This window comes from Ochotona curzoniae, unplaced genomic scaffold, assembly GCF_017591425.1.
Source record: "Ochotona curzoniae isolate NIBS_2020 unplaced genomic scaffold, NIBS_Ocur_1.0 contig_2692, whole genome shotgun sequence".
Lineage (NCBI taxonomy): Eukaryota > Metazoa > Chordata > Mammalia > Lagomorpha > Ochotonidae > Ochotona > Ochotona curzoniae.
The window spans coordinates 15,490,325-15,517,107 of record NW_024465556.1 but is presented as its reverse complement, the minus strand read 5'-3'; the positions used below and the strand labels follow the sequence as shown (position 1 = coordinate 15,517,107).

The window sequence follows — 26,783 nt, the reverse complement described above, 5'->3', positions numbered from 1 at the left end:
GGACTCTGCAAAACCCTATCTAAAGCCCAAAGTGCAAGAGGCCGATGCTCTTGACCCATACTCTCCAACTCGGAAGGAGCAGGCACTCCAGCTGAGCAGCCCCACCTGTCCACATGACAGACGCCTCGGTACACCGCACACATTCAGCTGGTTTTAATGCTCAAAAGCTCTGTACAAAAAAAAAAAAAAAAAAGTAATAACCTCTGGATCCTCACAACACCCCTGTGAGGTAGGTATGCCGGTATTCTCCCATTTGATAGATGGGGAAACTGAGGCTGAGGCAGAGGTGAAGTGCCTGGTCCCAGCACAGCACAGCTGAAGAGTCAGAGACAACCACAAGCACACCGAGGATCCTTCCTGGTTCAGCTCCATCCTGCCTTCTCTTGATGTTGGTGCAGAGAATGCTACCCATCTTCATCTGTGCAGTATGACGAGCAAAGCTGAACAGAGAGCGAACACACCTAAACACAGCAGTTCTGCCTCGACCACGGAGTGCAATGCTGTCTGGCACCGAGCAGCTCTGCATGGCATGGGCCTCTGCTCCCACCTCACGGCTCTGGGCTCCTGCCAAAGTGCCCGAGCCCAGCAAGGTGGCCAGTTGGATGGCGGACAACCTCCTCCTCACTGGCCAGTGCCCGGGTTCCAGCAGACACTGGCCCTGGGCTGGAACAGTTGCAGGACTGCCACACGGCCCTCCTCTGCCACCACCCCTGCCGAGCAGCCTTCCACATGCGCACACAGGCCTAGCTGGAGGCCTCCACAGCCTTAGGGTCTGACCCTCCTGTTCCTAACTGTGGGTGGCCCAGGAACCTCAGCAAGGGAAGCCTGGCATCTGAGTGACACCCCTCCTTGCGCCACCCTGAGCCCAGTGCTTCACATGCCCACTGACCCAAACCCAGTGCTCCCTGACTGGAGCTCCTGCTGCAGCCAGTAGGCAGCTGGGGCCCTCCTGGGCACTCGGGGCAGAGGGCAGGCGCAGCAGGATCTCAGCTCCAGGCTGTGGCTTCCTCAGCACCTCCCACCTGGCTCTCAGGCACTCTGCTGTACCTGGTCCCCAAGAGGGACTCTGGGTACCTCTGGCCTCTTGGGACCCTCTACCACCTTGTCAGCCCCCAGGGAGAGGAATGGGCCAAGGAAGGAGAGAGACCGGGGCCTCTGCCCACCCACAGCCATGCAAGCTGCCCATGTGGTTTCCTAGGCCAGAGGGGACATTGGGAAGCCAGACAGATGTGAGGAGGGCAGCCAGGGTAGGGGGGTGAGAGTATGAGGGTGGGGAGGGAGGGCAGGGAAGAGGCAATGGACAGAACAGCTAGAGGGAGCAAGGGAAGGGAACCGACACTGGTGGGGGGCTGCAGACCGGGACACTGTGTATGGTGATTCGGGGAGGGTGCCCCTGGAGGCTGACCACATGCTGTGCTAAGTGTCTCACATAGAGCTCTTTCCACACAGGCTACCCAGCCCATCCCAATCACTCCAGGAAGAGGAGGCAGTACAGGACCTGTTGAGACACCTCCAGGCTTGCGTGGAGCCCTACCAGGAGAAGCTAGGAAGAAGCACCATCCCTACAGGAAGTCCCCCGTGGCTGAGGGTTCGGGGCTGTCGGGCCACTGCTGCCATCGGTAGCGCAGCCTGGAGCAGGGCTGGTCCTCGCTGCCCTCCAGCTCGGGGAAGCCCAGCTGGTTGAGCAGCTCATAGACTCCCGCACTGGCTGCCACCTGCGGAGGAGAACAGAGATGGCACAGCATTTCAGGGTGTCTAGGTGACCCTACCCCTGGCACTGCCTGAAGCCCCTGGCACCATCCAAAGTCCAGGGATGAGTTGGGGACGGAGCTGCCTCCCGCAATCCCAGCCACCTCCACAACTGCCTCCCAGGACTGTGCCTGGAGACTACCTGCACTGGGCACTCAACAGGGAGCTAGCGTCCCAGGAATGCAGGCCTGAGCTCTGGGATCACCACTGGGACCTGCACTAGGGCTGGAGTGGCTGCCTGGGTGCAGCAGCAAACAGCAGCCCCTTGGTGGGGGCTCGAGCTGTGGGCAGACCAGTTGGGGCCTCACCCCATAGCACAGGCAGCCGCACCACACGCTTATCATCCCCTACTCTGCCCCCATCTCTCCCACCACCCTAGGGGACAGGAGAAGCAGCTGCTACCAAGAACAGAGACAGTCCTGCCCTCCTCTTCCTGGTCACCTTCATCCCTGGGTCCCAAGGATGGCACTCACACTGTTGCAGGGACAGCCCTCGTCCTTGCCCAACACCTGCAGCCTGCCCAGGGGCTCAAGGAGGAAACTGAACTCAGACCTGCTCCAGACGGTGGCTCAGGCATAGCTGGGCTGCCAGCTCCATGATCCACCTGTTCAGCTCAGGGCAGCTGATTCCAATCTGGTATCTGGATTATCCAGGTCTGCTGGTGAGGTCAACAGATGCTGCTTCCTGGCACAGGCATAATTACAGGAAGCGGGGAATGCCTTGCTCCCGGCCTGCAGGTGCCAGGCACAGCTCTTGCCTCTAAAAACAGCCGGGCCCAGAGCAAAGCCAGAGTTTGAGCTCAGAGGGATGGAGGTGGCTGAGAGCCACTGCAGCATCTCAAGCCAGCAACCTGCTCTAACACAGACTCAGAACAAGCTATGCAACCTCTCTGCACCCAGTCTCCCCTCTATTCAATGGGTGCATAGCAGACTCTGTAAGGTATACCCGCCTAACAGGTACGGCAGGTGCTGCACTGCATGCACACAGGCCAGTAAGGCAGCCCCCGGGCACCCCTCTTCTCACCTCCCGCATCCAGGTACTGAAGGGTCTCTGCCAAGAGGCTGCCTTCTCCAGGTGAAGGTAGGCATTGAAGAGAATCAGGTACACGTAGCGCTCCAGGTACTGCAGGCTCCGCAGCCGCAGCCTCCATGCCTCCCGCTCCTCTCGGGCAGCCTTGGCCTGTACAGCAGGATGGGAGGAGTCAGTGCGAGGGCTCCAGTGCCCCCATCGCACACCTGCACCCCACTGCCCCTGGGCAGGGAGGGGGTGACCACACAGCATCCAGAGGGTACATCCCTCTGCTGGTGCTACGGGAAGGACCTGGGGCCTAGGCATGAGACCCCTTCCTTCCAAGAGGGCCTGCAGGACCCGAGCCTGCCTCTCCTCCTGTGAACACTGCACTATTCTGGGACCCCCAGAAGAGGACAGGCTGTCAGTTCTGACCACAGGGAGGGCCCTTACCACCAAAACCTGCTGCCTCTGGCCCTGGCCCCTCCAGGGTTAAAGCAGACCTCATGTGCCTCCCTCTGGCTTCTCAGACCTGCCCCCAGAGGGAGAGAGGGTTCTGACCATGACCTTGAAGGGGACTGATGGATGGCAGTGAGTGTCAGGGCTGAGCTCTCCCGATTCTGCCTTGTGGAGGCAGCGCCAGCCCCTCTCTCCCTCCCCTGGCCTGAGCTCCTCATATCAGGGTGCCCTACAGGTCCCCAGTGATATCCCTACCTGTTGTCCAAAAGCTCAGGAGTGGAGGCAGAAGAGGTGTGTGACCCCTGCCTTCCCTCTGGCCAGGGCAGAGGTGGGGTGTGGGGTGGGGAGGACCAGACAAGATCTCAGAGCAAAGAGAGGCTCCAGGGCAGCCAAGGAGCAGGGGCCAGGGGGCAAGGGCGTATGTCCAACCTAGGGCGTCTCTTTCGCTCAGCCACTGCAGCATTACCTGTCTGGGAACCAGACCCAGGCCAGGGAGAGACGGGGACAGCCACACAAGTGAACAACATGTTTCCGGGAGCACATGGGAGGTCAGCTGGGCGATAAGGCATGAGAAGGCAATCCAAGTGGGAGACCCGGTTGTGGTAGGTAGACTCTGGGCAGCTAAGGAAGCCCATTTTCCAGGTGAGCGACTCAAGGCTGTGTCCCTGAGAACCCCTGGGAAGACTTGAGCAGCAGGGGAGGGCACTGGCGCAGCAGCAGCAGCTTTCCAAGGCCACAATTTGCACCGAGCCTCCAGGTTCCCCTGGCAGCTCTCTCTGCTGCAAGAGCTGGGCTCTCAATGGTTGCAAGTCTTCCTGCGCAGCACCCAATGCGACTCGTGTGTGCCTCCTCAGCTGCATCAGGAATGCCAAACTATCCTCCTTTCCCCACCCCCGGGCCCCAAGAACTGGCACTGGAGGCAGGTCCCTACGTGTGTCCCTACCCTCCCCTTACTTGCCCCTTCCAGGTTCCTGCCACCTCTACTTCCAGGGTTGTGTACCTGGGCAGTAACTGGCCTGGCTGACCCACCTACCCAGAGGGAGCTCTGGGGCCTCAGGGTGGGAGGCAGACAGCAGCCAGAGCCCAGGAGGGCTGTAGGAGCAGGGATCGCTGCTCTGACTGCCAGAGAATTCTGTGCACAGGGTCCTAGTCTCACTCTTCTGCTGAACTCACAGTCTCCCTGGTCTACAGAGGAAGGCTCTGGCAGCTGGAAGGGGAGAGAAGCGGGGGCAGCTGCTCACTGTGCAGAGCACACGGACACCCTTGAACCCTCACCAGGAGGCCAGAAGCAACCGCCCCACATTTCCCAAAGACACTGCTGGCCAGGGTTAGAAGAGGCTTGTGGTCTGATGGGGAAGAAGCTAGGTTCAAAGCAAGCAGACCTGTGCACCACTGGGCGCAGGCCAGGAAGCCAGAGGAAGTGACACCTGGAGGGGCACCTGAGGCAGGCCAGGAAGACTGTGACACAAGGAGGGGTCAAAGATGAAGTCTGGGGCCCGGCGGCACGGCCTAGCGGCTAAAAGTCCTCGTCTTGTACACACCAGGATCCCATATGGGCACCACTTCTAATCCCAGCAGCTCCTCTTCCCATCCAGCTCCCTGCTTGTGGCCTGGGAAAGCAGCTGAGGACGGCCCAACGCTTTGGGACCCTGCACCCGCGTGGGAGACCTGGAGGAGGTTCCCGGCTCCTGGCTCCTGGCTCCTGGCTCTGGATCAGCACAGCACCGGCCGTTGCACTCACTTGGGGAGTGAATCATCGGACGGAAGATCTTCCTCTCTGTCTCTCCTCCTCTATATATATCTGACTTTGTATTAAAAATAAATAAATCTTTTTAGAAAAACCAAAAAAATAAAAGATGGAGTCTGGCCCAGGACAGGAAGCAGAGAGGAGCTGGTGGCAGGGGTGAGGAGTACAGTGGAAAGGCCAGGTCCAGAGAGGTGTGAACTTGACCCTGTAGGGTCAATCAAGTAAAGACTGTGAGGACTTCAGGCTGGGGACGTCCCACAGCTGCCGTTGCAGGTGGTCAGGCCAGGTGCGAGCAGGTCGCTGAGGGTTTTAAGGATTATCTTAAGGCACATTAAGCACGTGCTCAAAACATCAGCCGATTGATTGATCAGTGTTACTTAGAAATCAGGCAGGGAACCATCGAGAAAAGCCTTTCCCTAAACACAAACCATGATCCGTGCAACATGCCCCTGCCTCTCTCACTCCTTGCTGCCTCCCTCCACCTCCCCTGCTGCCCGCCCTCCGACTGTGTCCTGTCCCCACATCCGCCTAAGCCCCCGTGCAAAAGCCTCTTTAAAAGCAGGTGAAGAAACCGCTGCAATTCCCCTGGACAAGAACCACCCTGTGAGGTGTGAGAAGCCTTCAAGTTTCGACCACAGCCACAGCCAAGGTCAAGGTCACAGCTGTATGGCCCTGACCTGAGCATGCCCACTCCCGGGGACGACGCTGGAGGGGCAGCGGCAGCATGAACATTTCCTTCCCAGAGGGTAGAATCATCTACGCCCAAACCACTGAGCCCAGGGGACACCTGCCACCCCCGAGTTTCCATGGCACTTCCTGTCCGCTCACAGGGCTGTGATTTGGGTCAGGGACAAGGATGCATCTTTTTACCAAACCCCTGGCTTCCTCAAGACAGCACTGCATTAGCGCCGCCCAGATGCTGGCCGCCTCCCTGGGGCAAGCCCAGTGAGGCTTGTTTAGACCGCTTGGCATGCCAGGCTGTCATTAGCAGTGGTGGAGCCTAACAAGACTTCCTCACCCACTGAGACTGGGCCCTAAAATAGAAGGAGGCTGGGTCATGATGTGGGGGCATTGGCCAGCGCCCTGGACACCTCAGGCCTCTCCAAGGACCAAAGATCAAAGTCCTTAGCCCCGTGCCCACTCCAAGCCTGTCTGCTGTCCCAATGTGGAGACAGAAGTTCAGAGTACAGAGATGTTCAACAGAAGTCTCCCCATCCTCTGTGCACACTCACACACGCACACACATGCACAGCGCCAACTGGCCAGACATCCTCTCTAATCTGGAGGTGGCTGAGACCTGTGACTTCAGGGCAGGTCACCAGGGGTCCGGTCACCAAGAGCCACCCACCCTGCCCCCAAGCCTGCAGTCAGCTTCATAAGACCACCAACATGCAGAAATACAGATCCCCCCAGCTGTAGGCAATGTAAGTGCCTGCACTGTATCTATGTAAGTGGGAGAAAAGCAGCCAACAGCTGGTGGGCATTCTAGACCTGGTTAATGCCAAATTTGTGTTAACTATACCAGTGTGCTGGCATACTCTCCTATCTCATCTATTCTAGTTTTTGTTCTTTTTTTTTTTCAAGATATGTGGAGGGGGGGGCAGACACAGGCACACCAACAGAAAGGCTGTGGGGGCCAGCATGTGAGTGCTGCAGGCTGGCATGGCATAATGCCAGAGGACCAGACATGGGGCACTCTGGTTTGCTCAGGGAAGCAGGCCTGGAGGTGTGTGGGAGAGAAGACTGCTGAGGAAGAATGCATCAAGTGAGGAGTGACTTCTGGGAACTTCCACCAACCTGGCTACTGTACTTGAAGGTAAACAAGGGGGTTAAGACTGTGTAGTTCAGTGGAGGGAAACTGGAGGACCTTTTGAGGCCAAACCAATACACCTGCCCACATGGGAGACCTGAACAGGGCTCCTTGCTATCAACCACTATCTACCAGCGCACACAAAAGTAATGGCTGGGGGGGCATGCCCGGCAGGGCTTGAACACAGTACCTGCCAGGGACTTTGGGGCAGAGGGTACAGCATGTTAGGCTGGGCCATGACACTAAGCAGCACATGAGAGAACTGGATCTGGGAACAGATTCTGTGTGGGATCGTGCGCTCACCTCTGTGGGACTGCCATAACAGCTGATTTGCTCCAGGGCTGGGGTCGTGACAGGCTGAGCTAGGCATGACCATAGAACTCAACATCACTCATGGGTACCGGGGTTGGGAACAAGCTGGGCTGGTCCAGGCTATAGTGCCCACAGACACACCCAAGAACTGATACGTGGCAACCACCAGCTCACACAAAAGCCAACACTGTGGGAGCAGACTGCTGGGTGTTGGCCTAGCACCTGTTAACACATGTGAGATCTGGGTCTGAGAGTGAGCCTAGTGGGGAACTTGAGGAACTTCCCTGGTGGGCCATCGCTCCCACTGGTGAGTGTATGAGCTAGGGCTGGGTGTTGGTCAGGCCAGGCAGGGCTGCTTCACTTGTTGGCAAGTGTGTTGGTTGGCTCTGTAGAGGTTGGACCAGGCAGGGCCAGTTCATATCGCCCATTGGTGAATCCAAACGCCGGAATGGAATATAGATTGGGCTGCGCCGGGTTGGGTCGCAACACAATCCAGTTCATATAAGGGCTAGGACTGGGGGTTGGCTGGGCTAGGCTAGGCTGTAGCCCCCACCAGTGTGAGCCAGAATTGGGAGAGGGCCAGGCCAAGCCAGGCTGCAGCACCCACTGGCAAATGCCGAGGCTATGCTAGACTGGGTGCAGCACACATGAGACCAAGAGAGGAGGGGGCAAAGCTGGGAGGGAAGCTGTGTGGGGCTCCCCTGATGGGTCACTATTCCCACTGGACAGCATGAGTTGGGATGGGGGCCGACCAGACTGGGCAGAGCTAAATCACCTGTTGGCCTCATGTGAGCTGGATTAGGGAAATGCCAGGCTGGACTGATTTCCTTCTGGTGGTGCATGCATAAGTCAGAGTGGGTGTGGGTTGGCTGGGCTTTGCCACGGCATCAGCTGGCAGATGCTGGCACTGGGGGCAAATTCTGTCAAGTTAAACTGCAGAACCACCTGGAGAGAGCATGACCTGGGAGTGTGAGTGGGTTCATTAGGGAAGTAGGCACCTCCCTTTTGGGTTGCCACTCCAACTAGTGAGCATGAGAACCAGGATTGGGGCAGGCATGGCTAGACAGAGAGTGGCACCCACCGGCAAATGTGTAGACTGGATGGTGGGGCTGGTTGGGTTGAACTGGGTTTCAATGCCCATTGACCTGTATGAGAGCTGAACGGGACATGGGACAGACAGGACAAGTCTGCTGTACACACTGGAAAGCATGGAAACCAGGGCAGGGAGCAAGCCTGGTGGGCGTTCTTGCAGGTCGCTCCAACTAGGCTGCAGCTCCCACCAGTTTGTGTTAGGGTCCGGTGTGTGCTGGGCAGGATCGGGTTGGGCTGCAGCACTCATTTGGTTTATGTAGAAGACAGGGCTGGAAACAGAACTGACCCAGCAACTGCAACCACAAGCATGTGCATAAGATGACTGGGTGATAGACTATGCCAGATCCTGTACTGAAAAGCACACACAAGAATCAGGTCTGGGATCATCTCAGATGAAGTTTCTTTGAGGATTCCTCCCAACTGAATCACTGGACTCAGAACCCCAACCATGGAGAGAACTGCAGGTTCCATGGTCTGACCGTGGAGTGCATGTGTCAGAGCTGGGCCTCCTCAGTGGCTCAGACAGAGCAGTGGTCAGCATATCCAGGTGCACATAGAGGCAGTACACTGGAGCCTGCAGAGGACACCTGATACCATAACAGAGGACAGAACAAATTGATCAACTACCCTGGCCAAGTGTTGGCAGTGAATATCTGGGCAAATGGAGACTCTAAGGTGGACCGTGTCAGCCAGTGGATTCTGGAGAGATTTCATCGTGCTTAGAGTAGTGAGATCAGCAGTAATTCAGAACTGTTGAACTATTGAAATCTCTTGAGCAGGATCCTCAGAACATGTCCCACATCTGGGACCCCGGGGTGGTGTCAGGTGGCTGCCCTCCATCCCAGGGTGCAGAAGAGTTTGGGAGGCTGGGTGTGGCTCCTCTCCTTATCTTCACCCTTCCCCCAGGAAAAAAAAAGAATATGGAAATGGTGATCTCTCCCACCTTCCTGTGACCCTTGACCCTTATCATCGTAATCAACTATGTGAAAAATCATCAAAAAATAAAAATCCTTTTAAAAAAATTCTAAAGTAGAATCTGTCCTGAACTCAGCTCACCGGTGCCACCTGGTGGCCATGCTGGGACTCAAGGACCCTGTTTACCCGGCAGAGATCAGCAGCGCCCTGGCCTGGGGAACAGGGTTGGGGGCCAAAGAGACCACCCACAAAAGTCTTCTTCTCCCACATCCTTACCAGAGTCCACACCCAGAACAGAGCCAGAACAAGCACCTCTGTCGCCAGCCCCAGTCACGCCTGCCGTCCCCCAACCACAGAGTTCGCCAACCCCACCTCCAACGCCTTGAGGGACCTGCGTGGGCACCAAACCGCCCTGGCTGCTCTCCACTCGCGGGGCACCTGGCAGCCTCTCAGCCTTGGCCCACATATTCTCCCCTCTGTCTCACAATGGGACTTGTGTGAACCCAGCCCTGGGCAGTATCTCCACCCTCCCCACAGCTCAGGCAGGTCGTGCCTTCTGACCCAGCTTGTGTGTCCACAAAGGACATGCAGACAGCTGTGGTGTGGGCATGGGGTGTGAAGGAAGGGGCTCTGACGGCCCTGGCCAGCCAAGAACCCTGTCTCCACCGCTTGGCTCGTTGCTGCCACCTGGTGGCACCACACACAACCTTAACACAAAGCCACACTAGACTCAGGGTAACTACCCCTAGCCCTGGAGGACTTGGACAAGCTCTCTTCTGGAACCCCAGGGCGCCCTTCCACACCCACCTCTGCAGCTTCATCTCCACACATGCCCTCTTCCCTGATGACCTCTGACCTGGAATACAGTGGAGGTCATGGAGGAGCAGGTACCTGGCACAGTGGCTGAGATGCCTGCCTGGGTCCACTACTGGGGTGCTTGGGTTTGAGTCCCAGCCCAGGTTCCTGACTTCAGCTTCCTGTGAATGCAGACCCTGAGAGGTGGTGGTGGCTGCAGTGTTGGGTTCCTGCCACCCTTGGGAGAGACCTGGACAGAGGCTCTGAGCTTTGGCCCCAGACAGCAATCCCTGGGCACATCTGGGGAGTGAACCAGCAGATGGGAGCTGTTTCTCTCCTCTCTCTCTGTCCCTGTGTCTCTCTGCCGTCAGAGTAAAAGTAGCTTTTTAAGGACATGGGGAAATGGGGTTAAAGCAGAATGCAAATTTACCATGGGCCTTTAAAAAAAAAAAATCTTCCATCCGCTGGCCAGGAGCTTCTTCCAGGTCTCCTACATGTGTGCAAGATCCAAAGGCTTTGGGCCTTCCTCCTCTGCTTTTCCAGGTGCTTTAGCAGGGAACTGTGCCAGAAGCACAGCAGCGGGACAAGAACTGATGCCCATATGTAATGCCGGTGCTTACAGAGTGAAGGACTAACTTGCTGTGCCACAGTGCCAATCCCTACCATAAACTTCACAAATAACCCTTGTATACAGGGGCTGTCGGAATGGAGGTTAACAACAAAACCCACACTGCCTGGTGACCCTGCCGCCACCCTGACACTGCAGTGCCCCTGTCACACATCTGTGGGGATGTGGATGCAGACAAACCTCCCGCCCCGCCACCCATAACTGCAGTACAATCAGGCCAGGCGTTGCGGTGGAAGAAGCTAAGCCTCCGCACGTGACACCGCCATCCCTTACGGGCTTTGGTCCCTACCACCACGCAGGAAACCCAGGTGACGCTCCAGGCTCCTGGCTTGGCCCACTGTAGCCATCTGGGAAATGAACCAGAGGACAGCAGTCCTCTCTGACTGCCTCCTCCTCTCTCTCTGTAATTCTGCCTCTCAAATAAGTTTTAAAAAATAGATAAATCTTTTTTTTTAAAAGGAAGCACAATCCTGCCCAAGCTGTGGCCAGCGAGATTGGAAGTCAATTACCACATCAATGCATTCACTGGGCTGCGCTTTCCTTCCGACGCTAGGGGGCACACCTTCCGCTGGCCAGGGACCAGGTTGACTGTAAAACCACCTTCCACCAAATCTCAGCAGCCTGGGATGCCGCAGGTCCCAACTGCATCAAGAGCTCCAGCCAGGAGCTTACCTGTACCAGCCAGGAGCTCACCTGTACCAGCCAGGAGCTCACCTGTACCAGCCAGGAGCTTACCTGTACCAGCCAGGAGCTCACCTGTACCAGCCAGGTCCTGGCAGGTGCATTCTCTGGACGTTCACAAAGCGTCAAAACCACTTAATGAGCACCTGTTAGAATACATCCCACTAGGAGCGACACAGGCTTGCACCTGGACCAGCACACATCCCACAGCACACTGCAGTCAGGTGACTGTGGCATGGACCTGGGGACGTTTCCATACTAACAGTCATCTCCACTTCTAGAAGATGAAAAAGCACCTGCAGCCGATGTGGGGGTCCCAGGACCCCAGGCCCCTGGGCTGCGGCAGGCTCACCTGGCGGTAGGTACAGATAATGATCTCCCGCAGGTGGTAGTGCATGGGCGTCATGGTCTCACTGACCGTGTCCAGCGCCGCATCCACCTCCTTCTTCACGCGGAGCCCCTCAGGCAGCAGCTGCACCACCTTCATCACCACCTGGGACCAGGGCAGGGGTTCCTTAGGCACCAAGCCGGTAGCCCCGGCTCCAGGTTGAGCCCACTCCTATGGCTGGGCTCTGGACATCCGCCCCTGCCTGTCACATGTTCTCACACTGCAGGGGGAGGAGGCGGAAGCTCAGGGACACTGGACTGGGCAATGATTTCTTAAATGCAACAAAAAAAAAAGCAAAAACAAAGTGGACTTCACCAAAAACAGCTTTGGTGAAGAGACATCCAGTGTTGGTGAGCACACAGGCAGGCTGGGGCCCTTGCACCCCGCTGCTGCAGGTGGGAAATGGCACAGCGGTGGGGACAGTTCCTGGAAACAATGGACAGCAAGGCCTCCTGTCCAGCACCTCTCTCCTGGGTGCGCACACACAGGGACCGGGGCAGGGGGACCCGGAGATTTACACAGCCCCAAGTCCCAACAGCAAGACCGGTGTCCTGCAAGGGACAATGGGGAAAACGGCAGGCAAGGGGACTCTGACACCTGCCACAGGGAGCCTCGGGAGCACCCCGCTGAGCACAATCACATATGAGACATGAGACTCCACTGCCCTGAGGCCCCAGCACAGCCGGGTCCACGGAGCCAGGATGGAGGAGGGGGCTGGGGCAGGGGTGGCTAGGGAGTCCCTGCCTTATGGGCACAGAGACTCCGAACAATGGCGACAGCTACAGAGCCTGATGAAGGCGATTGGAGGCGCCTTTCCTGTAGCAAGAATCTCTCCCAGATAGGAGAGAAGAGCAGAAGCAGTGAGAGGGAGGCAAGAGCAGCAGCAGATGCAAAGGCCCGGGGGCAGAAAAGCCTGGCCAGGAGGAAGGACTGCAGCCCGGGACAGGGGGCAGGTATGAGGAGAGGCTGGCCAGGACAGGGGAGCTGACCCGTCCACGTGCTTGCACAGGGAGATGCCTGCAGAGCTAATGGCTTCCCAATCACTGTGCCCAGTGGAAACTGGGCAGAACAGGCTGCACGTCATAGCCACCAAATGTAGCTGGCTTCCCAGTGCCTAGGAGATGGCCATCAGCACTACACTGACAAGAGCAAAGCTCCTGACCCATCCCTCAGCAGGGTCAGGTGGGGTATGGGAATGCCTGGCTCACCTTCTCTGTGGACACCTGCCAGGGCCCCTCAAAGCCAAGGTACCCTGTGCCTCAGTTTACTTGTCAATAAAATGGGCGTAAGAAAGCATGTTCAGGAAGAGGTGACAGTACTAGATGGGGCTTTGCCAATGCCCCCAGGCCTGCCAGCAGGGACTCTACCCATTGCCCCTCTGAGGTGCCCTCCAAGGGGTACTCACCTGAAACTCGCCCTTGGTGAACTTGGCATCAGGCACACTCACAAATTCCTCCTCACCCACCTCGGGGAAACCCTGAGTGGGAACAGATGCTGAGACAGGGGCCCCTGCCCAGGCTGCATCCACCCCCACCCCAGGGACCTGCCACAGCAGGGCAGGAGGGTGTCTGCCCAGACCTGAGGAGGCTCCAGGCACCATCTCATTCCCTCCCCTCCCGCCACAGCCAGTGTCCCTGGGGCAGAGCCAGGTCCTCCCACAGGGAGCCTCACGCACTCGGATGTGCCAGAAGACCAGTACGGCTACCACCATGGCCATCGTGGTCCGGCCCTGGCCGCTGAGGCAGCTGAACACAAAGCCGCTGTCGGGGTCCTTGGCTAGGGCAGCCTGCAGGGCCTGGAGAAGCCGGTCAAAGTCCTAGTGGAGAGGCCAAGGCCCGAGTTGGGGTGAGCGGACTCTGGGCTGCAGCGTTCCGACAGGGACCCCACCCAGACACTGCCCTAGTGCCAGCAGCTCAGTGCATTCACACAACTCATGGAGGCCATACACATGCAGCAGCTTCTTTTGGTACAGCTGTCCCTGCCCCAGACATGCGGGGTGGAGGTGGGAGCAAGCACCCTACACCCCTGGGCCTCGGGGCACCCATCCTCCTCTCGGCGGGACACGTGTATGCACCCCCATGCGTGCACCCCAGGGCTGCTCCAGCTCCACCTGCAGTCACTGCATCGCAGGACCACCAGGGGGCAGCACACCACAGGAGGCAGCGGCCAGAACTGAGGCCACAAGGTCCCCCCCTCCCCGGCAGCAGCAGCACAACCGGGTCACCCAGAGACCACAAGCAGCACAGCAGAGACGCACGCACCCCCCCCCATAACTCGTCTACATGGCTGAAAGACCCGAACACCCAGGGAACACATGCCATGACTTGTCCACAAGACACACGTGACATGCTCACATCCACACACATGCCAATAGTTTACCGCGTCCTGCTCCCTAAGCCCAGACATGGACCTGCACTGCTGAGCACCAAGACAGTTCTAGCACCAACCAGCACCATGACGACCCAGCACCAGTACCACTGTGTACTAAGATGACCCAGTACCAGTACCAATTAGTACCATGACAACCCAGCACCAGTACCACTGAGCACCAAGGTGACCCAGCATGCCACTGACCACCAAGATAACATAGTACCAGTACACTAAGAACCAAGGTGACCCAGCACCAGCACCAATGAACACCAAGATGACCTAGCACAAGTACCACTGAGCATCAAGATGACCCAGCACCCAGCACCACTCAGAACCAAGATGACCCAGCACTGACAGCATGCAGTACCCCTGTAGGTGTGTCTTCTCTGAAAGACACACACCCCACAGAAACCAGGATCATGGCAACATACACTCTCCTGCAAGATGCACTGTGCCCACACACACACACACACACACACACCCCTGAAACAATCACCCAGCACATCATGGGCCCTCAAAAGACTCAGGAAAATGGACACAATGGAAAACTCAGCATGGACCTGAAACACCTTCACCACAGACACACACAGCCGTCTCCCAAGAGTCCCATGCCCATCCTCTGGCTGTGGGGCTCCGGGCCCTTCCTCCTCACCTCTTCCTGGGGGGCACAGAAGTCAGGCAGAGGCACACGGTGGTAGGTGAGACCAGGGCAGGTGGCACGCTGCTGGCTGAAGACCTCCTGCATGGTCAGGCACGTCTGGAACCGGGCACTAGTGCCAGGGACAGGAAGGCCCTTGGTGCCAGGGACAGGCACCTTGGTGCCAGGGACAGGCAGGCCAAGCTGGGCCTTCAGCTGCATCTCCAGGGCCTGGGTAGGAAGGCACAGGTGCTGAGGCAGACTGCAGCCTAGCCCCATCCGAGGCCAGGGAGGACATGGGGCTCCCAGGTTGGCCGCTCCCAAGGGCTACCACCCCTCACCTCCAGCTGGGCAGGGCCCAGGGGCGGCCCAGGCAGACGCAGACTGTGGGTGTGCCCGTCACACTCCAGCACAGCCTCCGGCCTCAGGTTCACCCAGACCACCTGCCGCAACTTCCGCTTGGCATCCGTCAAATAGGCCAGGATGCTGCCCAGGGCCTGTGGGACACAGGGTGGTGGGTGGCAGCACTCCATCTAGCCCTCCCCCGGCCCTGAGGAGCCAGCATTGTTGGTCACCTTGATGCTGGGCTGGGCCATGCCATAGATGGACAACCGGGGCACCCGTCGGAAATTGGCCACGTCCATCTCCCGAACGGTGCTGAGGGCATCCGGGGACACGAGATCATCTGCTCCCTGCAGGGAAAGCACAGAACTGAGGACCCTCAGCCACAACGAGCAGAGGAGGGACAGAACAGTGATTTTGCACACCAGCCTGGCCAGGGCAGAGCAGCACACCCATTCTCAGGATGGGAAAAGCTGAGGCTCAGAAATGAGAAGCTGGTGGCAGAGATGCTGAGGCTCTGGACTCTTGAACTTCCGCATCCAACAGACAATGCTTAACCCAAGCCCCAGGAACCCCCTGCTCAGTGGGCAGGGGATCCATCCCCCCACCCCCACCCCCCACTAAGGACAGCCACACACTCACCAGGGAGCCCTTGGCAATGAGATCTCTGGGGGACAAGGGCCCCGCCAGGCTCGGTGTCACAGGCAGGCGGCACAGCTCAGGGTGGGCACACAGCCAGCGGCTGAAACTGAGGGCGAGGGCCAGCGGGTACTGCAGCCCGTGGCAGAGAGAGGCAGCGTTTAGGGGTGCAGGGTGATCCTGGGCTCTGCCTGCCTGCCCCTGGCCACCACTGCCCTGGCTGAGGATGCAGAAAGTAGAGCAGGGGCAAGGTGCAGGGCTACTCCCACCCTTCCTCCCCATTCCACCAGGGTCCCCCAGCAACACGGGAAGCACCCCAGAGTAGAGGCCCTGGGAGGAGGGGCAGGACATTCCACACCCACCTGTTCATGAAGGTAGTAGTTAAACAGGAGCAGGTAGAAGTATCGCTCCAGACTCCACAGCGCCCTCTGCCAGACACTGTGCCTGCGGCCACTTTCCTGGAGAAGCAGCCAGCAAAAAGGCCGGGGTATTAAATGGGAGGAACTCCTTAGGTCATCCTGTCCCCTTCCCCAGAAAGGTGGGAGGGCAGCCTAACTCCACAACACGGTTCTGCTAAGTGTCTAACCACTTACTGCAGGAGAGGCTGCCAGTGACAATAGCAAGTTCCCCAGCAGACACCACCCCTCTGCCCCAGATCTGGACTGGACAGAGGTTCCCTGGCTCTGCTCCCTCCCCAGCCCCGTACCATGTCCTGCACCCTCCATGTTAAATAAATAAGTGTGCACACCACCACCCACCCACACCCACTGGAGCCAGAGGCTCTCCTATGGGAACTGGGTCCCCCTACCCCGTCTCCAGCCATGCTCCAGGGGCCCATGACAGACCCCTGGTTTACAGAGGCAGAGGCTCAGTAGACAAGGCAGGGTGGGAGCAAGCAACTTCCTCAAGTCACACAGCGAGGGCAAACACTGCTGAATCCCCAAATCTCCAAAGCCCAACTCTGCATCCTCCAGGGCAGGGGCCATGACAGAGAACTGGGGATCCCCTCTTCAACCCTGGGTGTCAGGGTACCCCTGGCTGGGTCAGCCTTCCCAGGAGGGCAAGTGAGATTGGCCCAGGCCCCAAAGAAGGCTCCTGCCAGTTGATCCAACTGATCCAAGCTCCAGCCTCAGCAAACTTCTCCAGTGACTCAGGAAACTTCCATGTCTGTGGGCAGCAACAATTCGACCATAACAACAGGAGAGCAGGCAGGGAACCAGCAAGACTGCACCACTAACACTGGCCCACAGGGGGCAGGTAACTCACCCAACAGGTTAAATGCCTGCCTCTCACACTTGGGTGCTCAGGCTCAGTCCTGGCTCCAGCTTCCTGCTAAAGCACCCCCTGGAGGCAGCAGGGGATGGCTCACCTAGCTGGGTCCCTGCCACATCCTTATCCATGGGAGAACCTGGACTAGGCTCACAGCTCCCAGCTTCAGTCCAGTCTGGCCAGGTCCTGACACTGTGAGGATCTGGGTAATGGGTAGAAGATATTCCCTGACTCCTGCCTCCCAGATAATTTTTTCAATGATTTACAAAATCGGGTGAGGGGGCTAGATTTGACTCAGGAGTTTGCTGACCCTGATCTAGACCAAGGAAAGAGTTGTTAAGTTCCTGGAAGATTTCTCGCTCAAATGGCTGCTCAGCACATGTGGATGAGGAGCCAGAACAACCCAGGAAGACACCACCACCTGGTGAGTCACACAAGAGCCGGTCCAGAGACACCTGCTGTGCCACACGTCCACAGCAGCTGCACAAGCCACAGAGCCCCACTCATGAACAGAGAGATGGAGGCACAGGGTGGACGAGGCACAGGTTGCCCGAGCACATGCACCTGTGAGTGGCATGCACAGTAGGGCCCAGGATCAGGCCCCAGGCAGCTGGCTCCAAGCTGAGATTCACGTATGAGGCCAGGGTGGCCAAGCACAGTCCAGGTTTGAGTCACTGAGCCGCCAGCAATCTCAGTGACAGACCCCAGGGAGCAGGATGGGGCGGGTGGAAGCTGGGAAGGCAACAAAGCAGATGGGAAGCAATGCTGGGATGACTTTGACAAGCCAGTCCGAGCAGATGCTCCACGTGCTCCCAGCAGCCAAGTGCTCCTTTTCCTTTTCTCATGTCTCCCAGCTCTCAGTCCTAGAATACTACCTTTAAGCAATATTTCTTTAAAATATATATATAATTGATTTGAAAAGCCAAGTTATAGAGAGGAAGAAAAAGAGAGATCTTCCAACCATTGATTCACTTCTCACGTGGCCATGAAGATGGGGGCTAGGCCTGGAACACCATCTGGATCTCCCATGTGGGTGCACGGGCCCCCATGCTTGAGTCATCCTCTGGGTTTTCCCAGGTGCATTAGCAAGGAGTTGGATGAGAAGTAGAGCAGCCGGAACCTGAAGGAACTTGAACCGGCACATAAGCAATGCTGGTGACAAAGTCATCAGTTTAACCCACAGTGCCCCAGTCCCTAGAAGGCATTTCTTAAAAGTGTTCAAGAAGAAAAGGGTCCTGAGCCTCTAGATCCTTCTCAAACACTGTGTCTACCAGAGTGGGAAAACACGCAGGCCGAGGGAGCCCACTGGCCTCTGCCCTGCCAGGGGCTGCTGGGCAGACTGAACCGAGGCCTCCTGGAGAATTCCCCGAAGCTCTGCCTGTGGGGGGAGCCGAACGGTCCAGGTCGCATCTGAATCCAGAGGCTCTGGCCGCCCTGGCCAGCAGCCCCTTCCTCCATCCTGTTTATGCTGCAGTCAAGAGGAACTGATCTGGGAAACATAAACTTCCCTAGGCGCTCCTTCCTGCTGGGCCTTGCGCCTTAGCTCACCTTCCTCCCAACCCCGGAAAAGTCAGCCTGAAAGAACACAGCCGACCCTCCGCAGCCAGTGTGCTGCAGGGCTCTGGGTCGGCCCGGGCCTCACCTCAGGCCCAGCGCTGTCCAGCTCCCTCTGGTTTTTCAAGACTACTTCCTTCAGGTCCTGCAGCTCTGCACATGCACTGATGGCTTGGTCCACCTGGACAGGAAACAGGACGGGGGACAGGAGAGGCGGGTAGGCAAAACAGAAGGGTTGATAGGAAAGATGCACACGGCATGGAGAAGAAGAGGAGTGACTGCGGGCCCCCGTGGCCATGCCCCAGCCCCACTCACCTCCTCCACCATTTTCTGGCCCTGAGGCACCACCCGAAGGAAGCTCTGGATCACCTCGAACTGCTCCATGGGCAGTGGCCGGGCAGTCCTGGCAGGGCAGCATCAGTCATGGGGGATCACGAAGCCCAGCCCCACACACCCAGCCACTAGGGTGGGAAGCAGAGGGCTCCCTCCAAGCAGGAAAACACACTGAGAGGCCCAGTGATGCTGTCAGGTCATACAGCACGGGGTTGGGGAGCAGGGAATGAGGTCCAGGTGCCAGTGCTGGCTCTGGGCTCCTGGCCATGCCCCTGCCAACCCCAGGGCCAGCACGCCCCCTGCCCTCCTCACCCTCCCATAGCCCCAGGGCCACTCACTCTGGCTGAGAGGTGGTCCTGCTACGGTGAAGCAGGATGAGGGTCCCCAGGACCATGCCCAAGTTAGCTCTGCCCACACCCGTCTGGCAGATGAAGAGGAGGGCAGGGGGCGGCCCGTGGCTATCGCGGAGCGGCAGCAGGCTGGGGGTCTCCTGGGAAAAGACCATGGCCATGAGGCAGCCACATGTCCCCAAGGCCTAAGGCTGGGGCCCAAGCCAGGGAAATGAAACAGCAGCCCGCTACCCCAGCACGTGGAGCAAGCTGGTGCTGCCAGCCAGGCAGCTCAACCTCTCATGCCAAATCCACAGCCCAAGCTGCTCCACTTGCCCCACTCGGAACCTGGAAGGCACCCAATGAGCTGGTGTACAAGTGTCTAGGTCCTGGGACTGACGACTACTCAGGGGAGCTGGGCCTGCATGCAAAACTTCCTGGGAGACACAAACACAGGGGCTGGCACAGAAACTGCCAGGATCCAGGAAGTACTGGCTGAAAAGGAAGGATGAGGCTCGCCTGCTCCCCTAAAGCAATGAGGTAGAGTAGGTATGGCAACCTGGCCAAGACCACACAGCATCTGAGCAGCAGAGCCATGACTGCACCTGGTCCTCCAGCAGCCAGTGCTACAAGCGGCTGCTCAAACGTGCACAAGGCAACACACATGCATGACCACACAGGGGCACACACATAACTTCTTCCATACAGGTGTGCACACATCCATGCTATACAAGAGTACTTAAGAGTTGACAGAAAAATAGAATTGAAAGATAAATTTATTTTGGGTGAGGTGAGCTGGTGTGGTGGCATACTCGGCTAACTCACCTATATAGTGCTGGCATCCCATATAGGTGCCAGTTTGTTTCCTAGCTGTTCCATTTTCCATAACATCCCATTCAGCTCCTGCTTGTAGCCTGGGAAGGCAGCAGAGGATGGCCCAAAGCCTTGGGACCCTGCATCCGTGTGGGAGACCCAGAAGAAGCTCTTGGTTCCTGCCTTCAGATTAGTTTTGCTCCGATCATCGCAGCCATTTGGGGAGTAAATGAGCAGATGGAAGATCTCTGTCTCTCCCTTTCTCCCTCTCTGACTTTAAAACAAAATGAATAAATTTTTCAAACCTGCATGAATGCCAATTGTTTAAATTTTTTTTGGGGGGGGGGGCTGGCGTGATGGCTCAGGACTAAATCCTCGCCTTGCATGCACCAAGATCCCATATGGGCACCAGTTCATGTCCCTGCTTGTGGCTTGGGAAAGCAATTAAGGACGGCCCAAAGCTTGGGACTCTGCATTTGCATGGAAGACCTGGAATAGGCTCCTGGCTCCTGGCTTTGGATCAGCTCAGCTCCAGCTGTTGCAGCCACTTGGAGTGTGAACCAGCAGATGGAAGATCTTTCTGTCTCTCCTTCTCTCTATAAATCTGCTTTTCCAATAAAAACAAGTAAATCTTTTTAAAAATAAACTTTCATTTTTATTTTAGATCAAAAAAAAACTGTTGAAATTCACACATAAAAGAAAGCTTCTTGGAAAATGTGCATTATGAAAAAACTATGCTGAGATTTCCAAACATTTTTGCACCAAAATCAACTGACTTCTTAAATTTTTTTAAAAGGTTTATTTTATTTTATTGGAAAATCAGATGTACAAAGAGGAAGATCCTGCATCTGCTGGTTCATTCCCCAAGTAGCCACAACAGCTGGAGCTGAGCCGATCTGAAGCCGGGAGCCAGGAGCCTCTTCCAGGTCTCCCATGCAGGTGCACAGTCCCAAGGCTTTGGGCCATCCTCTACGGCTTTTTTAGGCCACAAGCAGGGAGCTAGATGGAAAGTCAGGCTGCCGGGACACAAACTGGAACCCATATGGGATCCCAGTACATGCAAGGAGAGGACTTTAGCCGCTAGGCTACTGCACCAGGCCTCTTTTTGTTAATAATTTTCAACATCGATTTTATTTATTTGAAAGCTATAGGCAGGAGGAGGGAGAAATGAGAGAATGAATTCAAACCCAGTCAGATACCCTCCCTTGCTTTTAATTCCATTTTCCGTGAATTTTTGCAGTGCCCTCACACACACATACACACACACACGGGCATGTGTCCAACATGCAGAGACATAGAACTTGCATACTGCACGCTCACTACTAAAGACCCTGACACCAGTCCAACCCAGAGGCCCCAGGCACACCACAGAGCCACGCTTGCCCCAGCAAGCCACCCTGCCCACTTACCCGCAGGACACGGACAAAGGAATCCAACTGAGCTTCTAGAGGGGCTCCTTGCTCTGGCAGAGGCAGCCGGTGGTACCTGCCAGGTGAGGGAGCCCATCAGGCAGGCCCCCTGCCGTGAGGGAGTGAGGGGGGCATGACAGATGGCAGGAGTGGTAGAGCAGCTGCAAGGGCACCCGGGGCCAGGCGCTACCTGTAGCTGGGCTGCAGGAAGAGGGGCCGCTTGTACACCTCCTCGGGCACATGCACGTCGTCCTCCCCCCGGATGGCCACAGTGTGGGGCTCACCCCGCAGGTCCTCCGTGTCATGGTACACGTGGTATGTATTCTCACTCAGTCGGGCAAAGTCATGGATCTGGCAGAAGGTGCAGGAGGCTAAGGGCCACAATCCCCCAACACACACCCAGCTGAGCTCAGGGAGCACCAGGCCCCAGGCCCGAGAGCAGCAGTGCCAGATCAAGGGCTCTGTGCAGGGAGTGATGGCAGGGGCAGGGAAGGCTCAGGTGGCCAGGAGCTGCAGACAAGCCCACAGCACAGCCAGCAGAGCCAGGCCCAGGGAGGTGTGTCCAGCTGCCTGAGGCCCCAGAGAGGGGAGCTCTGCCGAGCCCGCTGGCCTGGCCTCACCTCTTTGCGGATGGCCAGCTCCAGGCTCTCGGCAGGGACCCCAGGGCCAAGGCCCTGGAGGTTGTGGGGCAGACTCTGCTTGTCCCGAGGTGTGTAGGGCACAAAGTCCTCCTTGGCACGCAGGAACAGCACCGGCTCCTCCCGCACGCAGAAGATAATACACTCCTGTGGGAGCCCAGGGTAAGAGGGACTTCCATATCAGCCAGCACTCGCAGCAGCCACTCCCTAGCCCGGTCTCGGGCCTCTGTCCAGGCCCAGCCTCCCTCCCTGAGCTCCCAGCACTCCATCCTAGCTTTGCCACCTGACTCCTACCCCAGAGGCAAAACTCAGCACACCAAAGCAACCTCCAATGCCGCCTCAATGCCATCATCAGAACGTCTCAGCCCATGTAGACCACAACGGCCATCCCTGCATTTGGCAGGGCCTGGTCTAGGCCACCACCTTCTCTCCCCAGTGCATAGCCAGGCCCCCTCCTGAGAGTCATTTTCCCAGAGTTGAAGGGCTATCCTGGGCAGCAGAGTACCTAGAGGGGCTAGCCTAGTGCTTACCTTGTACCCATCCTTCTGGAGTTTCTGGAGCACCTGTCTGAAGCCCAACAGGCTGGGCTGTCCCATGCCAAACACAGCGAGACTGCCCCGTGCCTGTCGGAAGTTGGGGGCACCACAGTTCCCCAAGGTGCCCAGCATGTCTGTCTTCTCAGTGACATCCCGCACCAGGAAGTAGCGACCCTGGCAAGGGGACAGACACAGGGCATCACTCAGATAGGGCAGGGGTAACTTCTATAAGCGGGGCTCTGTCCTGAGCTCCAGGGGACAGGAAGTGGAGACAGAACGGGTACCCAAGTGCTTGTCCACATCCCAAAACATCCATCTTGGATCCAGCTTCCTGCTAACGCACCTGGGGAGCAGCAGAGGGTGGCTCCTGGCCAGCGTGGCCCACCCCCAGTTACTACAGCCATGCGGGAAGTAAATGAGCAGGTACAGGATTGATTGCTCTCCCTCTCCCTGCCCCCATTTCCAATATACATTTCAAATAAAGATATTTTTTTTCCCTAAAAAAGTCAGGGACCAGCACAACAGCACAGTGGGTAAAGCCGTGGTCTGTAACAACAGCATTCTGTATGCGTCCTGTGGGATGGGGTGGAGCCAGTGCAGGTGCAGGAGGGAACCCCTGAAGGAAGAGGATGGAGGAGGAAGCAGAGGCTGTCAGGGAAGGGCTTGACCTCACCTGCACCAGGTAGTGCTCGGGGGTGGCATCCGAGAGCCGGCCCACGGTATAGTGAGCCTTGAGTGGTTCATCATGGATCTGGAACTCCTCCTTGCAGTTGTACCTGCCAGGGGCAGGATGGAAACCACATCAGGTCAAGGTCCCATTTGTGCTCAGAATCAGGGTCCCATCTGCCCTCCCTGAACCTAGGACCACCCACCCATTTGGGGCAGAAATAGATCACTGCCCACCAGTATCCACTGCCACCTAGCCCTTCAGCATCAGGACCCTAGAATTGAAAATAGAAAATGGGTAACCCCAATGTGGACTACATATCCCAGCCTCCCTTTCAGCTATCAAGGGACTAAGTTCTGGCCAATAAGATATGAGGAAAAATGCCACGTGCAAATGTTGAGCCATTCCTAAAAGGAAGACACTTTCTGCTTTGTTTTTGCTCCTTCTTTCCGGCTTAAATCCTGACGTAATGGTAGAAACAGAAGTCACCTCAGTCCAGAAAATGGAAGCCACCTGCTGATGTCACTGGGGTAGTAAGCAAGGTTGCTGGCCCATGAGGACGCCAGAGCTCAAAGCACCTACAGCGCCATGAATGAGAGCAGCAGTGTCTCAATAAAACTTAATTTACAAGAATGGATGGTAGGCCACTGCTGACCACAGGGTGCTGTTTGTCAGCCTATGTTTCATCACATGATCTCTAAGGTTCCTTCCCCCGAGAACACTCCACAACCCAAACAGTAGAGTGCCCCTGGCTGCCTCCAAGCCCTGAGCACAATGCCGCATGCTAGATTTCACACTTGGCCAGTGGCTCTTAGGAGACACACACTTTGCCAAATCCTTATGAATTTTCATCTACTTGAAAGGCAGAGCAACAGAGAGAGACTTTCCATCTGCTGGCTCACTCTCCAAATGCTGACCATAGCCAGGAACTCCACCCAAGTCTCCCAAGTGGCTGCCTGGGACTCTGTCCCTGGGCTATCCTCCGCTGCTCTCAGCAGGAAGCCAGATTGCAAACAAAGTAGTGGGGACCTGAACTGGAACCCCTGACGCAGGCTGTGAGCCATCAGCACCACGCCACCTGCCCCAGTTAACTGCTTTGCGAGTCATCTAACTAAAGCCCAGAAGGGGAAAGGGACCTGCTCCCGGTCACACGGCCATGGGGGGTGGGGGCAGGACCAGGCCTGGGACACGCTGCCTTCAAGGTGCGAACCCACTCTAGATGTCTGTCAGTACAGAAACGACACATCATGTCTCACTCAGCATCTCTTCTCCCCGTCATGGGCACAGTGAGAATTTATGGCACCTTTTCCAGTCAGGCACGGGAGCCCGACCCTTCCTACCCCTCAGCCCTCCTGACACACAGGCCCCGCTGCTCCGTCCTGAGCTCCCCACCTCACGGAAGGCAGGGATGCAGGGTGGGCAGGTGTCATGGAAAGAACAAAGCTTCCCAAGTCACTGGAAATGGAGCCAAGATCCTCTCCAAGCTCCAGTCCTTGGGCCCTTCGGGACAGACAGGTGCCAAAGCTCTGCGTACATGCACAGTGGCCCTGAGCCTCTCACAGGGCACCGCCAGCCCCACAGGAGAGACTCCTGCAGACCCACACCACCAGCACCAAGCGGCAGTTCCCAGCTTCCTGCCTTGGCCCTCAAAGGCCCTCGTGGGTTACCTCGGTTTCCAATCAGACCAATAAAACAGCTAAAGTCTGTTTATCTACGAACTCCCTCTGAAAATGTTCAGCCAAAAAGGGTCTTCAAAAGGGTCTCCCTCAAGCTCCTCCCCAGAGGTCGCTGGTCCTGTGGTTGTGTAAGGAATATAGGCTCAGGGACACATGACAAAGCACCCCCAACCTTGTCCCCCACATGTCACGCGGCTCTGGACAAACCTCTCTGGGCCTCGGTGTCTTCACCTACAAAACCAAAGTCAGGCTAGGTGCTCGAGGCCACCACACCTCCCGGCAGGTAGGTGCCTGTCACTCACGTGATCACGATGGGGGCCACCTTGTTGGGGATGATGGACTTGGCCTTGCTATTGTGCAAGCTGGTGGTCTGGAAGGAGTGCACGCTGAGTGAATGTCGACCATCCATTGCGCCCGCGGAGCCTGGGAGGCTCTCAAAGGCAGCCGCCGCCGACACCGTCTGCTGGGCCGTGCTGGCCGTTGTACCCATAGTCTGCCGGCAGCCTCAGGACCCAAGACCTGTGGGCAAAGAGGGCATGTAGTGAAGGGGGAGGTGGAACCAGCCAGGGCAGGGATGGACCCCTTTGCCCCAGCATATGATGAAGGGGGTGCCCACTCTGGCTGGAGAAATGTAGGCAGCCACGCCACTTCTGCTTGGGTGCTCAGAAACACACAAGCTCTGGGGCAGGGAATGGCCTAAGAACTCAGCGTCATTCAGGATGCCTGCATCCCGTACTGGAGAGCCTGGGTTCGAGTCCCAGCTCTACTCCCAGATCCAGCTGCCTGCTAATGGCAACCAGGAAGGCAGCAGGTGATATATCTCCAGTCTTAACCCATGTGGGAGACCTGGACCAAGTTCCCAGCACCTGGCCTGGGAGTCAATCGACAATAATATTTAAAAGACAATACAGTGGTAGCTCCTTGTTGATGCTTTGCAAAAGTTACGGATCTGCAAAGGCATCAAGAACACAGCCTTGAGTGTTGTGGCGCAGCTGGTTAAGCTGCCACTTGGAATGCACATATCTCATAACACAGTGCCTGTCCTCCTTCTGATCCAGCTTCCTGCTGGGGCACCCTGGGAAGCAGTGGAGGATGGCTCCACCTGAACAGAGACCCAGCTGGACTTCCTGCTCCTGGCTTCAGCCTGGCCAGGCAGCCCTGGCTGTCATGGATCTATGGGGAATGAACCAGCACATGGAAGCTCCCACATGTGTTCACTCTCTCTCTCTCTAGCTTGATTGTTCTCTTTCTAGCTCTGCCTTACAAACACACGAAAAAATAAAACAAAAAAGGGACACCCAGGGCCAGCACAATGGCTCAATCCTCTGCATGCAAATGCCAGTATCCCTACATAGGCCCTGGTTTGTATTCCGGTTGCACCACTTCACATCTAACCCCTTGGTAATAGCCTGAGAAAACAGTAGAGCATGTCCCAAGTCCTTGGGCTTCATGGAAGACTTGGAAAAAGCTCCTGGTTCTTGGCTTAGAATTAGCTCAGCTCGGGCCACTGCAGCCTTTTAGGGAATGAACCAGTGCATAAAAGATCTTTCTCTGTCTCTTTTTCTCTCTGTAGCTCTGCCTAAAAATTAATCTTTTAAAAAAATGTTTTTTTAAAGACATTGCCAAGACCCTGAGAGTTTACAGTCTCTCAGGATCTGTAGCCTAGTGGCTAAAGTCCTCACCTTGCACACCCAGGATCCCATATGGGTGCCAGTCTGTATTCCAGCAGCTCCACTTCCCGTCCAGCTCTCTATTTGTAGCCTGGGAAAGCAGTCAAGGACAGCCCAAGCCCTGGGACCCTGTACCCGCATGGGAAATCCAGAAGAGGCTCCTAGCTCCTGGCTTCGGATCAGCTCAGCTCTGGCCATTGCAGCCACTTGGGGAGTGAATCAGTGGACAAAGAATCTTCCTCTCTCTCTTCTCTCTGTATATCTGACTTTCCAATAATAAATAAATCTTTTTTTAAAAAGAAAAAGAAAACAAAAAC

At 56.8% G+C, this 26,783-nt stretch overlaps 1 protein-coding gene across 2 annotated transcripts; it reads right to left on the bottom strand.

Annotated features, from left to right (window-relative positions):
- Nucleotides 1-25,312, bottom strand: PALD1 (phosphatase domain containing paladin 1). Of its 2 annotated transcripts, XM_040975893.1 has the most exons (20): nt 25,099-25,312; nt 23,127-23,229; nt 22,448-22,627; nt 21,900-22,064; nt 21,470-21,630; nt 21,280-21,355; nt 19,067-19,218; nt 18,711-18,798; nt 18,484-18,576; nt 17,893-17,904; nt 15,935-16,030; nt 15,576-15,704; nt 15,167-15,283; nt 14,933-15,088; nt 14,607-14,822; nt 13,260-13,400; nt 12,990-13,061; nt 11,549-11,689; nt 2,773-2,928; nt 1-1,715 (listed from the first exon to the last, which is right to left on the bottom strand). In XM_040975893.1, exons 1-20 carry the CDS (start codon nt 25,284-25,286, stop codon nt 1,563-1,565), a joined length of 2,595 nt encoding a protein of 864 aa, XP_040831827.1. In that variant the 5' UTR covers nt 25,287-25,312; the 3' UTR covers nt 1-1,562. The 2 variants fall into 2 exon arrangements, with proteins under 2 accessions (XP_040831827.1, XP_040831826.1); XM_040975892.1 differs by lacking the exon at nt 17,893-17,904.
- Nucleotides 25,313-26,783: the final 1,471 nt, after the last annotated feature.